General features: G+C 45.3%; 1 protein-coding gene across 2 annotated transcripts in view; it reads right to left on the bottom strand.

The window, feature by feature from the left end:
* Positions 1–14,395, bottom strand: part of LOC115085804 (speriolin-like protein) — a 670,698-nt gene that overhangs the window by 93,689 nt on the left and 562,614 nt on the right. For both annotated transcript variants that reach the window (XM_029592238.1, XM_029592239.1), the window contains exon 8: positions 9,337–9,414. In XM_029592238.1, the coding sequence (XP_029448098.1) occupies positions 9,337–9,414 (78 nt within the window). The remainder of the gene's footprint in view (positions 1–9,336; positions 9,415–14,395) is intronic.

The following is a 14,395-nucleotide window of genomic DNA, read 5'->3' as shown; positions in this document are numbered from 1 at the left end:
GGTAAAGTTTTACCCTTGTTGTGGTCATTTCCCGTTGCGTTTTCCCTTCAGGGCCTACCGGCCATCGACCGCACTGTGGCAAAATTTTTGTCGAAGCCATGGCGTTGGGTTTTTGTCAGTGCCCCGATTGTCCTCAGACAATGTCCATCACAGATCCACATAGAGTTTGTGTATTGTGTTTGGGGTCCAACCATGATACCCTAACTTGCACCAAATGTGCCCAAATGACGCCAAAGGGCCGTAAAGCCCATTTGGAGAAGATGAAGTTTCTTTTTCATTCAAAACTCCCGACTCCATCGACCGCTTCGACTTCCTCTAAGCCAGAGCCATCGACCTCTCGCCAGCAGCGGGACACCGGTGCTGTCCGACTAGCATCAACTACTTCAAAGGTGTTGACTTCTTCCTTATCGCCTCAGGAGAAGGACCAAGGAGAACATCGTGAAAAGTGTCGATACCGGCATCAGAAGGCTCAGTCCGCCGAACCAGGCAAATCCTTGGCATCAGCATCGATAGAGCCACCGACAAAGAAATCCCGTCCAGAGAAGGCCCCATCCTCCGCTGTGTCGGGATCACTGAGGCGTTCCCCACCTTCATCAGTGCAGGAAGCCACGACTCCACTTTCACCGGTGGACCCTCCAGCTTCGCCAGTGCTGCCTCCTACTCCGGTTCCGGGGTTCCACGCCCCAGGCTTCCGCGAGGAATTGGATCAGATGATCCAAGAGGCCATTGGTAAAGCACTGCAGGGCTTCCAGCCTCCATCGATGCTGATACCAGTGCCGGAGCCGGTCACCGATCTGATTCCCATGGTGCTTGCACTGCTACTGGGTAGGTTGGATTCGTTGCTAGGTGCCCTTCCACCGCTGGAACTGAGAACACCGGTATGTCCTCTTCCTTCGATGCTGATTCCTGTGTCATCAGAAGTCGAAGAAACACCAATACCCATACCGCCGTCTGGAATTCTGCCCCAACTCATCCATCGATGTCGCCGGTTCATCGGTGCCACCATAGATACCGTCGGTGCTTCCATCAATGCCGTTGGTTCCTCCATCGATGCCTTCGGTGCCTCCACTGATGCCATCGGTGCCACCTCTGATGCCATCGATGCCTGGGCCTGGTCCTTCGGGATTAATGCCATTTCTCCCCTCTGAAGATCCTCAGGAAGCTGGTGATCAACCTTATGATCCTTGGACTGATGATTCTTCCCAGGATACCGATGATCTGCCTTCAGAGCCCTCCCCTCCTGAAGAGAGAAGGCGTTCTCCTCCAGAGGATCTGTCTTTTATTAACTTCATTAAAGAAATGTCTGAAACAATTCCATTTCAGCTTCAGACAGAAGAAGATTCAAGGCACAAGATGCTGGAAGTACTCCAGTTTCTTGATGCTCCTAAGGAAATCATGTCAATTCCCATTCATGAAATCCTGATTGACCTGCTAAAGAGAAATTGGGAGCATCCAGGTTCAGTTCCACCTGTCAACCGTAAGACAGATTCCACATATCTTGTGCAGTCAGCTCCTGGGTTTCAAAGATCACAACTGGATTATCACTCTGTGGTTGTGGAATCAGCCCAGAAAAAGGAACGACATTCCAAACCTCATTCCTCCATACCTCCAGGGAAGGAGCAGAAATCCCTAGATGCTTTTGGCAGACGGGTCTTTCATGGCTCAATGCTTATATCTCTCATTGCTTCCTACCAGTTGTACATGACCCAGTATAACAGAAACCTTTTTAAGAAGATACAGGATTTCTCTGAAACTTTACCTGACCAGTTCCAGGATGACCATTATGCTCTTGCTCAAAAAGGCCTGGATGCGGGCAAGCATGAGGTCCGCGCTGCGTATGACATATTTGACACTGCCTCTAGGGTGTCCGCAGTGGGGATTAGCACAAGAAGGTGGGCCTGGTTGAAATCCTCCGACCTCAGACCAGAGGTGCAGGACAGGTTGGCTGACCTGCCATGTACTGGGGATAATCTCTTCGGAGATAAAATCCAGGAGACTGTGGCGCAGCTCAAGTACCACCATGAAACGCTGTGTCAACTTTCTTCAGTGCCTGCTGATTTCTCGTCCACCTCCAAGAGGACATTCAGGCGAGACTCTAAGCGGCCAGCCTACAAACCAAGAAGGTATTATCCTCTGGCTTCCCGAGGCCGCCCTTCCAAGCCTTATCAAAAAGGTCAGTCCAGGCAGTCCCGACCTCAGAAGACCCAACCTGCTCCTCAGCCAGGACCAGCGTCAGGGTTTTGACTCCTTCCTGGAGAGCATAGGCCAACCTCCTCTTCCATCGGTACCAGTAGGCGGTCGTTTGTTCCACTTCACCAACAATTGGCACACAGTCACCACCGATCAGTGGGTACTTGCAGTAGTCACTCAGGGTTACCACCTCAACTTCCTGACCGTACCGGCGGACTCCCCACCTCGGCTGACGTGGGGATCGTCCGACCACTCTCTCCTTCTGGAACAGGAGGTTTCAACCCTCCTCCAGTCACGGACAATAGAACCAATGCCCCTCTCCCAACAGGGGCAGGGGTTCTATTCCCGGTATTTCCTCATCCCAAAAAAGTCAGGTGGCGTTCGTCCAATTCTGGACCTTCGCGCCCTAAACAAGTATCTACAAAGAGAGAAGTTCAAGATGGTAACCTTGGGTTCGCTACTTCCTCTTCTACAAAAAGGAGATTGGCTATGCTCTCTAGATCTCCATCCACACACATCTCAATTATTCCATCTCATCACAAATTCCTGAGATTCTTGGTCGGCCCTCGTCACTTTCAGTACCGTGTACTACCATTCGGCCTAGCATCTGCTCCATGAGTATTCACCAAGTGCCTCGTAGTAGTAGTCGCAGCCTTTCTCAGGAGTCAGGGTGTCCATGTCTACCCTTATCTCGACGATTGGTTGATAAGGGCTCCGACCCAACCAGCCGCATTGGCGTCCTTGCGTCTCACTGTCCATACCCTGATCGCCCTAGGGTTTCTAATCAACTATCCCAAATCCAAGATAGTTCCATCCCAAATCCTATCCTTTATAGGGGCTGACCTAAACACTATACAGGTGAAAGCCTTCCTTCCTCAGGATCGGGCTTTCACCCTGGCCTCTCTAGCGCATCATTTACAGACTCGAGTATCCTCAACTGCTCGTCACTTCCTCATACTGCTGGGTCACATGGCGTCCGTGGTGCATGTCACTCCGATGGCCCGCCTAGCCATGAGAGTTATGCAGTGGACCTTAAAATCCCAGTGGGTTCAGGCTTGTCAACCAATGTCCAGCATTGTTCACGTTATCACACAGCTCCGACTATCGCTGGCCTGGTGGATGCAACACTCCAATTTACTTCAAGGCCTTCCATTTCAGGCTATAGAACCTCAAATTACCTTGACAACAGACACCTCCAACCTAGGGTGGGGTGCTCATGTCAGCGACCTGCAGACTCAGGGAACCTGGTCTCCACAGGAAGCCAAACACCAGTTAAATTTCCTGGAGCTTTGGGCAATCAGATATGCCCTCAGGTTCAGTTCCACCTGTCAACCATAAGGGCATATCTAATTGCCCAAAGATATGCCCTCAGATATGCCCTCAGGGCTTTTCAGGATTGCCTTTCAAACAAGTCCATCCTGATTCAAACCGACAATCAGGTGAAGATGTGGTACATCAACAAGCAAGGAGGAACGGGCTCCTACCTCCTGTGTCAGGAAGCTGCACAGATATGGGCGTGGGCCCTTTCTCACTTGATGTACCTCACAGCCGGGCGTGGACAATGTGTTGGAGGACAAGTTGAGCCACACGTTTCTTCCGCACGAGTGGTCTTTCAACCCCATGGTAGCGGACACAATTTTCCAACGTTGGGGTTACCCTCACATAGACCTCTGCGTCAGTCCACAACAGCAAAGTAGAAAACTTCTGCTCTCTAACTCGCAGCCGCCACTCACAACAGAGGGACGCTTTCGCCCTCTCGTGAGCCAGCGATCTCCTCTATGCGTACCTTCCACTTCCACTCGTATTGAAGACTCTCTTGAAGTTACGGAGGGACAAGGGCGTAATGATTCTGATAGCCCCTCACTGGCCATGCCAAGTGTGGTTTCCAATTCTCCAGGATCTATCAGTATGTTGGCACATTCCTCTGGGGATGGATCCGCTTCTGATAACTCAGGATACCTGCGACATCCCAACCTCCAGGCCCTATCTCTGATTGCCTGGATGTTGAAAGGTTAATACTCCAACCTCTTAACCTTTCAGAGTCGGTGTCCCGAGTCCTGGTAGCTTCACGAAAGCCTTCCACGAGAAGGTCTTATCGTTCTAAATGAAAGAAGTTTACGATCTGGTGCACTTCTATGTCCTTAGACCCCTTCACTTGATCCACGGCGAAGTTTCTGGACTATCTCTGGCACCTGTTGGAGGCAGGCCTGAAAACTTCCTCCATCAGGGTGCATGTCAGGGTGGTAGCTGCGTTTCATAAAGTCGTGGGGAATGTTCCTTTTTCGACACAACCCTTAGTAACACGCTTTATGAGAGGTTTTCTCCACTTAAAACCTCCACTGCGCCCTCCGGCCTCTGCTTGGAACCTCAATGTGGTTTTGGGGCGGCTCATGAAATCTCCGTTTGAGCCTCTCCACTCTTGTGATCTCCGTTATCTCACATGGAAAGTAGTTTTCCTTCTCGCTATCACATCCGCTCGCAGAGTTAGTGAATTGCAGGCATTAGTTACCTATCCTCCTCACACAAAAACTCTGCATGATAGGGTAGTTCTCTGCACTCACCCTAAATTTTTACCAAAGGTAGTGTCAGAATTTCATATTAATCAATCCATTATCCTACCTACCTTTTTTTCCCAGGTACCATTCAAACCCAGGAGAACAGGCTCTGCATTCCTTGGACTGTAAACGTGCCCTAGCCTTCTATCTAGACCGCACGTCGGCCCACAGGAAATCCACTCAGTTGTTTGTCTCTTTTGCTACCATCAAATTAGGAAATCCTGTGGGAAAGCAGAATCTCTCCTCCTGGTTAGCGGACTGCATTTCTTTTTGCTACCAGCAAGCAGGCATTCCACTGCAAGATTGTGTAAAAGCACACTCTGTCAGGGCCATGGCGACATCAGTAGCGCACCTCCGTTCGGTGCCGCTTGCTGATATTTGTAAGGCTGCTACCTAGAGTTCTCTCCATACCTTCGCAGCCCATTACTGCTTAGATAAGACTGGCACACAGGATTCCATCTTTGGCCGGTCTATTCTACGCAACTTGTTTTCAGTTTAACTTCCCAACATCCTTCCACCGATCCGTTCAGGGTTTAGATGCCCTCCTAACCAAATTTCCACCCCTGTTGTTGTGCCTGTTGCACGTCTTTGGGTGCATTTGGTGCTTTGCGCGGGCATCCTCAGCTCGGTACTCACCCATATGTGAGGACTACCATCTTGCTTGTCCTGTGAGAAAGCAGACTTGTTTACCTGTAACAGGTGTTCTCACAGGACAGCAGGATGTTAGTCCTCACGAAACCCGCCCGCCATCCCGCGAATTTGGGTTCACTTACGTTTTCTTATTTTATTTTTCGCACTTACTTTTACTATAAGACGAGACTGAGGGGGGACCCCTGCTGGATGCAGGGTCAGTGCACTGCTGGGCATACCCAGTAGGTGCCAGTCAAAGTTCTAGAAACTTTGACAAAAGTGTTCTGTGATTGGGCTCCATCCTGTGATGTTACCCATATGTGAGGACTACCATCCTGCTTGTCCTGTGAGAACACCTGTTACAGGTAAGCAACTCTGCTTTACTAGAAGATCAAAGTCAGCAAAACAGAAATATTTCTAGTTGCCAAGGGGCCAGCTTCTCTTTTCTTTATAATCTTGAAATAACATAGTAACATACATAGCAAATGACAGCAAATAAAGACCAAAGTGACCTGTCTAGTCTGCCCAATCAGGTGTTTAGGGTTATAATAGCTGCTCCATTCAAGTTTCCTCCATGCCTTCTGTTTAGGATTGTGACTGCTGTTCCATGCAGGTTAACCCTAACCTTCTTTTTTGAGCTGTACTGCCATTCCTTGTAGGTTTCCCCTCACCTTATGTTTAGGGTTGTGACTGCCGCTCCATGCAGGTTACTCCTCACCTTTTTAGGGTTGTAACTGGCGCTCCATGCAGGTTACCTCACCTTCTTTTTAGGATTGCCTGCCGCTCCATGCAGGTTACCCCATCACCTTCTTTTTAGGGTTGTGACTGCCGCTCCATGCAGGTTACCTCTCACCTTCTTTTTAGCATTGACTGCCGCTCCATGCAGGTTACCCCTCACCTTCTGTTTAGGGTTGTAACTGCCATTCCATGCAGATTACCTCCTCACCTTCTTTTTAGGGTTGTGACTGCTGCTCCATGCAGGTTACCCCCTCACCTTCTATTTAGGATTGTGACTGCTGCTCCATGCAGGTTATCCCTCACCTTCTTTTTAGGGTTGTGACTGCCATTCCATGCAGGTTACCTCGTGCCTCCTAGTTTTTGTTGTTATTGCAATTTGCTCTACAATAAGAGAGAGTAGGTAAAAAGCTCTGTCTTCAGTCTTACTTTTCTTTCACAGTTTTCACGACAAGATAGCCTTAAGATCTGTTCAAAGTTTCATTATGTAAGTTAATTCTGGTTTTCTGATCAGTCAGGAGTCTGAGCATTCTAACTTACATGAAAACCTTTCCAGTTCTGAGGAAAGGAAAAGCCAATCACTGGATGCTGAGCACCTGAACATTTCATTTGGAGAAGATGACATTTTTCAGAATGGCAGAATAGTTTGTGGGTTTTCTGCAGTTGGTAAGAAAAGCCTTTAAACACCCACTGTTGGATGGAGTCAGCATTGTATCTCTGAACCTTCCCAGATAAATCAGAAAACTTCTCAGAGCTTGCTCACTGGGTCTTTTGAAAAGGTGCAAGCTGCAGCCAAAGACTTACAGATTGCAGCTGTTTGGGATTCCAGCCACACCTTCATAAGACACTGTGGTGTAGATAAGTGGGCCTTGGCAAAAGTAGCATTCAGCAGATGAGTTCACCAAGCAGCGGTGGACTCAACCCAGTGAGGTACTGTTGAGGTGTATATCATCAATACTGGTTATTGGAGGACTGCAGGAGAAATTTTCCTAGATGCCAACTTTTCATAGTTACCGATCCCCATATCTCTGTATCTCTTTCTAACCCAAACACATGCATACACAAAAGAGAGGGGCAGCCTGAAGGTGGAAGCGCCTTTATGACATCCTGCAAAGACTTCTATACTAGCTTAGTTAAGCCTGCTCCAGGAAATCTATTGGAGAGAGGAAGGCCTACTGTGGGCAGGGCTCAAGAAAGTGAGGAGTGGGAGTGTTTCATTTTAGTGACAGTTTGCTGCTGCTGTACTGGTCCATTACCTATCGATTATACCTAGTGATTGTAACTGTTGTTTGCTGTTAACAGAGAAGAAACTGGAGCGTTATAATATTTCTCTTTTTGACTGACAGGCTACAGTAATGGATTACTTCAAAAAAGAATTCTTTGCACTTTTGAATCTATAAAAAATGTATTTTCTAAGTTTATAGTGAATATAAGTAATTAAGCCATATTTCTGAATGCAAACTGCTGCATGTGGAGCACTCTTGTCTCTTGTGCTGTTAAGAGCTGAATGAAGGGTGATTCTGGGGAAGAGGTGCACAGTTCTCAGTTTAAAGATGCAAAGGATTCTGACTGCATCTCTTGTAAAGATTTTCCATTTCCTGCAGAAACAGGATTACAATGTCCCAGGCCAGCCTGAGGATGCTGTGGAGACAGCTGTTCCCACCCTGGTGGTAGGAGTTGAGGAGGGAGGAAGGAGGGTATCTCTGCCATCCCACAAGGGTGACCCTGAGTGGCCAGACTTAGGGTGCACACGTACCGGGCTCCAGTCTGTGGCCTTTGACCGAGGATCATCACTGCGATAGCTGGGCTAGATGGGAGGGGGAAAAACCAGTTGTCAGAAAGAAGGCTAGGCTCATGCTTCCACAGCTGCAGTATAAGCTAGCTCCAATTGAGCTGAAAGCCTAAAAGAGCAGGAGGAAATGGCGAGGCCATAAAAATAAATAAATAAATAAATAAACAGGTTTCATATTATCTTAGTAAGCCCAAATTATTTTCAGGCTTAGATTTAAGCACAGACTTATTAGGCCTTTGCCTAGGATAACAAAATTTTGAGGAATAGCAAATTTTCTACCTTTGCTGCCCTGCAGTCCTGCTCCAGACCTTGGAAAGAGCCCTTCCCATTGCTGCCGCCATTGCCTCCTCTGCCCCGGACCTCAGCTCCAGCAGCAAACTTCAAAGCACAGTGAGCGCAGGGACTAAGCCTGCACTCACAAGACTTTCCCTCTCTGGGCTTAGTCCCAGTGCTCACTGTACTGTGAGAATGGCAGATGGATCTGTGGTCCTTGCTGTGAGGATAGCAGATGGACATGTGGTCCAGAGGCACTGCCCATATCTTGGCATGGCACCTCCTCTAAATCAGTGCCTAGGAATGGCAGCTGACCAAAGATGTCCCAGATTATTTTCCTTCCAGGAAAACGTTTTCATTTCTAAGCAAGAGAAAGTATTTTAGGAGTCTGTTCAGCTCTAACAGGGTTCATGTCCCTTTACAAAATGCCAAAGTACCAGGGTTGCTATTTTACTAATAAGAAGTTATATATAGTCATATCCATGGCCAGGATCATCGCTAACTCACGGAAATCTGATCATATCACTCCCATACTCAAAGACCTTCACTGGCTCCCCATAGCATCCCGCATCCTCTTTAAAACCCTAACCATAATTCACAAATCCATCTACTCCCACAACTCTAACTGGCTCGACGAACCATTTTGCCCCACATACTCTGATAGACCCATACGCTCTATCAACAAAGCACACTACAAATCCCACCCATCAAAAAAGCCCACCTATCCGCCACAAGGGACCGTGCACTCTCCATTGCAGGCCCTAAGCAATGGAACTCCCTCCCGACTATACTTAGACTTGAGCCATGCTACTCTAAGTTCAAAAAGAAACTAAAGACTTGGCTCTTCCAACAGGCCTACCCAGAATAACTGACTCCATTTTCTTCCTCTCCTTTAATCCTGTAAGTAGTACTTAAATTGTATATCCTGTAAATAGTACCTAAATTGTATATAGACTCTCGTTTGCCTTCCTGTCACCGTTCAAAGTTGATGTTTGCTCTCTTCCTCCTTACTGTCTGCACTTGTATTTATGCGCCCTGTTTTACCCTGCCCTGTTAATTGTATTTTCAGTCTGTTAGTTATGATGTAAACTGGCATGATGTTTGCATACTAATGCCGGTATATAAAAGTTCTAAATAAATAAATAAATAAATAAATCTTACCCTGTAGGCGACACTGATATAAATTGAGGGATGCCGTCTCTCCCTCAGCTTCTTTATTCTTTGACCCACTAAAATAATCTTCAGTGAATCAGCATCATGAAAAAGACAGAACGTAAGTAATGGTTAGGGTCATTCTGAATGCTTTTATCATCCCATATTTTCCCAGCAATGCCAGGCCATCCTCCTGTCCTTTCTCCGTGCAGTACCAGGTCACCTTCCCATCACTCCCTCATGCAATCCAAATGACCTTACCATCTTTCTTTTTTCCCTGCAATCCCAGGTCACCTTACCTTCCCTCCCTTCCCCTTGCAATCCCAGGTCAGTTTCCCATTGGGTCACCTTTACACCCCTTCCTCTTTAATATCAGGTCACTTTTCAATCCCTTCTCCTTTAGTATCAGTTCACCTTCCCAACCTTTCCCCCTGCTGTGCCAGTTCTGTTGTTCTCTCCATCAGTCGGACGTATGGATTATGTTCTAGCTTTGCAGGAAGATGAAACCAACAATTTTTTTACAAATCTTGCACTATTTCTCCACCTCTACTTTAGCCACTCTACATTTCATACCAATTTTTTAGTTGGCTCCTGAAGCAATGGAGTGTGTAATTAGTCCTTTCAATCTCCGCTAAGATGAGACCAAACAACTTGTATAATCTGTGTTTCCCAATAGTAATCTCATCTTCTTTTTATCATTCTTATAAATCTTAAATTAATGTTCAAACTCGATATTTTTAAGAAATATTTTAATGCGGGGAAAGGTAAGTTTCATATACTTGAATGCATGCCTCCACGGCCTTGCTTCTTCTTTATAATATAATCATTAACTTACCTCCCTCCCACTCACTTTATTTTATGCAAAGATTTTTTTATTATTATTTTTTAATCTTTTTTCGTTAAAAACTGTTAATCTTCACCCTTTCTCTAGGTGGTGCCCTTAGAAGATTTTCCAATAAATTCTTATTGTTAAGCACTTTGAATCTTGTAACCTAGTCAATGAAAAGGTATCTCTGTTTAGAAATTGTTCATGAAAACGCCAATACCATACTGATGAGATCTGCCTATGAAGGCTTTTAAATGTTCAAAGTATGTCACTTAAACCTTATGTCTTAGTAGGTAAAGAATGCTGAAAACTGTTCATGAAAACGCCGAACTGATATTAATATGATATAAGACTTATCTCCCAACACAGCTGTGTTTCGAAAAGGTGTCCTTTCTTCATCAGGGGAGCATGTGTCCGTTCTTTTTATACGCGCTCTCAGGTCCCAAAGACTCTGCTCAATGGCGTATTGCTGTCATTTCAAGTTGTTAAATGCTGATCCGTGGCGTGCTTGTTCCTTCCTCTCTCTCGAGCTGAGCAGTTCCTACTGACGGCGTTATTTCTCCTTCTCTGAAAGATGTGCTTTTTAAATTGGTCAGCAGATGGTAATTCCGCCAATGGTTAGGAGGACGTCTTACGTGTTACGTCACACTTTGTGTAGCTAATCAAAATGTGTCTCTGTTCCCGATACTTTGTAACAGAGTGTCTGTGTTCTTTGAATCTTACAACAGACCTATATGATCTCGAAGACTTTTTTCTTTTTAGGTCGGCAGTAAAATATGTTTATTTGTAAAATTGTCAAAGCAAAGTTGTCCACTCAATCTCTTCATTCAACCCTAGTGGTGCTACCGTCTTATAATTCGAACTTCTTTTCTGATCTCCTCCTCGTGAATGATTCTCTACCGTATCTATGATGGTCCATCTTAATTGTTGGAACTGATGTTCATTTTTGACACAATGATCAACTATTGGAGCTTCCAAAGTTTTGGTGTTCAATTTTGATCTGTGCTCAATCAGTCTCGTCCTAATAGTTCTTGATGTCCTGCCAACATAATTTTTAGGGCATGGACATTGAATTAAATAGACCACATTTTTAGATGTACAATCAGTGTCCCTCCTTTTTATGCAATATCCTGTTATCAGGTCTTCCCATTCACTGCCCTCAATTGTGGTAGCACACATGTCACAGTGTTGACATGCTCTATGTTGTCCCCTGTGGGGTTCATTATCTCTAATTATATCTGCATGGACTACCTTGTCTCTGATGTTTGAACCCCTTGTGGTGGCTATCAAGGGAAACTCCTCAAATACATTGTGTACTGACAATATGGGCCAATATGGGAGGGAGGTAAGTTAATGATTATATTATAAAGAAGAAGCAAGGCCGTGGAGGCATGCATTCAAGTATATGAAACTTACCTTTCCCCGCATTAAAATATTTCTTAAAAATATCGAGTTTGAACATTAATTTAAGATTTATAAGAATGATAAAAAGGCAATGGAGTGTGTGTCATACTCTAGGCCTTAATATAATGCATTTTTTGAGCTGCTTGTTTGAGACCCATACGTTCTCATTCAGGACTTTATGCACATATCTGCTAAAATGTATCATTGACATTACACTTCCTTACATTGGAGTACTCATTGAGAGCTATAGAGCTTCTCCCCAGTCATTCACCTTGTGGTAAGAACTATCTAGGCCACCTCCTCCCTTCATCTCTTTCATAAGAACATAGCAAAGGAAATCATCCAACCCAGGAGAAATTGCTGGTGCAAGGAGTGCGAGGCCAGACTGCAGGTTCCTGTTTGTTCTGTAAAGAAGGATATGTCCACAAGGGCAACAGAGAAAAAGAAGACTACTTCACTTAGGTAGCAGCTGGGAAGAAAGGGTATTCTGCAGACACTTTAGTAAGTCACTAGGATTTCCCCTTTCTGCAGACCTTGGTTTTAACAGGAGGTTCAAGGAAGACACAAGACTCTTTCCAACCTCTTCATTCTCTCCTGAGAGATCCAAACCATGGCAACTGGAGGGGATATGGCCTGTTAGTCTTTCTTTAGAAAGCCTACTTTGTGAGACTGAAAAGACACTGCAGATATCTGTAGATCATCCTTCTCAGACTACTTAAATGCTGAGATGGAAAGGGATCAATCAGACAAGAGAGTTAGACAGGCATGTAGAAGAAGAAGGCTGGAAAAAGTAAAATAGATGCCAGATGTCCAAGTATGTTTACAAATTTATTGATAAAAAATGATAAAAGTAGCCCAACTCCGGCTGAGTTTCGCCACACATTGGCTGCCTCAGGGGCTCTATACGTGTTCAATGTACAAACATGGTCATCGTATGGATACTAGCTTTGACATCTGCTAGTATGCTTCTTTGCTGACTGTATATTCTCCTGTGTGAAACTATTTAGTATGCGGCGACCCAGGTCTGAAACTGATGCGTTACTAGTAAAGGCTTGTGTCAAACAATGGAATCTCAGTTATGCTTAAATCATTGCCGATGGAATATACAGGTCTCGCTGAATAAAATCCCTCCAGCTGATACCGTGACTTCATCATGCTTCTCAATACTAAAAAGGGTACAATTGTTTTCCTTCATTCTTAAGCTGGTGGTTGAAATGCTTATCTCTCGTATGACAACAAACATATGAACATTGACGTAATTGGAGGGTTTATCGATTTCAATATATATAACCCACTATGGTCTCTCTTGGCTCCCCTGTCTTCCCCCCCCCCCCACTTCCCCCCCCCAACCACACCCTACCCCCAGACTAACTTATGTTTCAAGGTGCTAGTTTATCCGCAAGCAACATGTCATGCTTAAATCTTCAATCCTCCAAGTTGCCCTTATTACAACTGTTCCTAAGCTATGAATGTAACCTGTTCCTAAGATATGTTTCCGATATGCAAGCCACCAAGTTTCCTTGGCACATGTATAATAACTAGTTCCTTGTTAACTGTTCTAAATTATACTGTAAAAATGTTAAGTGTTCTAAGTTATACTGTAAAAATAAGCAGCCCATGCCTTATTTGTTGTTCAGTTATTATGTGAACCGATGTGATATCTCAATCGAATGTCGGTACACAAAAACAAATAAATACATAATCTTGGAGATAGGTTTAGATATTTTATCAGCATGAGAGCAATAATTTTCAAAGAGGGATTTGCCCTGCTTTAATGCTATCCCAATTTGAACTGTAGAAGAGAAATGGAGGATCTGGTTGTAAGCATACAGGTCCTTGTTAGATAGGTGGAAAGTGTGTTGCAGGTCAGTGAAGGGGAGAAGTTTTTGACCATCCCATAATTGTTCCCACCTATAACAACCCTTCTCTTGCCAACGCTTTGCCATCCCTGGATTCGTACCTGAAGGGAAGGATTTGTCTAAGAGAAAGGACGTGAGATAAAGAGCTTTTTTATCACCAGCCAACTGGGTCCTCCATTTACCCCAAACATTTAGAATCAGTTGTTAAAAGGGAGATAATCCTGTTTGCTCCATCCGCCCTCTTTGCCAAGCTCTTATGTATAGTGGTGGGTTATCCCCTCCCAGGGCGGCTATGCAAACCAACAGTTTGAGAGCTCCCCGGGCATGCCAGTGAATAAGAGTGCTAAGTTGCGATGCTCCGAAATACCATGCTAAATTCAGCACCTGCAGGCCACCCTTAGTTTTATCCTAATATTAAGTTGACCGAGCTACCTTAGAAGGTCTACGCTTCCAGATAAACTGAAATAGCTTGCGCTGCCATAGGGTTAGCACAGATCAGGGACTGGGACCGGTAGAGACTGAAAGAAATATCAAAGACAGGGCAGGATGTTCATTTTAACTATCGCTATTCTCCCAAACCAGGAGAAGTCGTCCCCCCCCCCCCCCCCGATCCCAACGTTCTAGATCTTTTTTAATATTAGTAAATAAAGGACCATAGTTTAAGCGAAATAATTCAGAACCCTCTGGACCTATATTTACCCCAAGGTATTTCACCCAGTCTTTTGCAGCACAAAAGGGCAAGGTAGCCCTTACGGAGTCAAAACAGTCCTGGACCATTGAGAAATTAAGGAGCTTCGACTTATCTTCATTTACTTTGAAGCCGGATACTTTACCAAAAGCCCACATTTCCTGTAACAAAGTTTGAAGAGAAAAATCTGGGTCTGTCACAGTATAAAGGAGGTCATCTGCAAACATAGAAAGTTTGTAGGTGGAGGGCCCCACCTGCAGGCCCTTAATCGAGGAGTTGGAATGTATCAGG

The sequence above is a fragment of the Rhinatrema bivittatum genome, chromosome 2, assembly GCF_901001135.1.
Source record: "Rhinatrema bivittatum chromosome 2, aRhiBiv1.1, whole genome shotgun sequence".
NCBI lineage: Eukaryota > Metazoa > Chordata > Amphibia > Gymnophiona > Rhinatrematidae > Rhinatrema > Rhinatrema bivittatum.
Note: the sequence above shows the minus strand (reverse complement) of the source record. Positions and strands in the feature narration are given on the sequence as shown.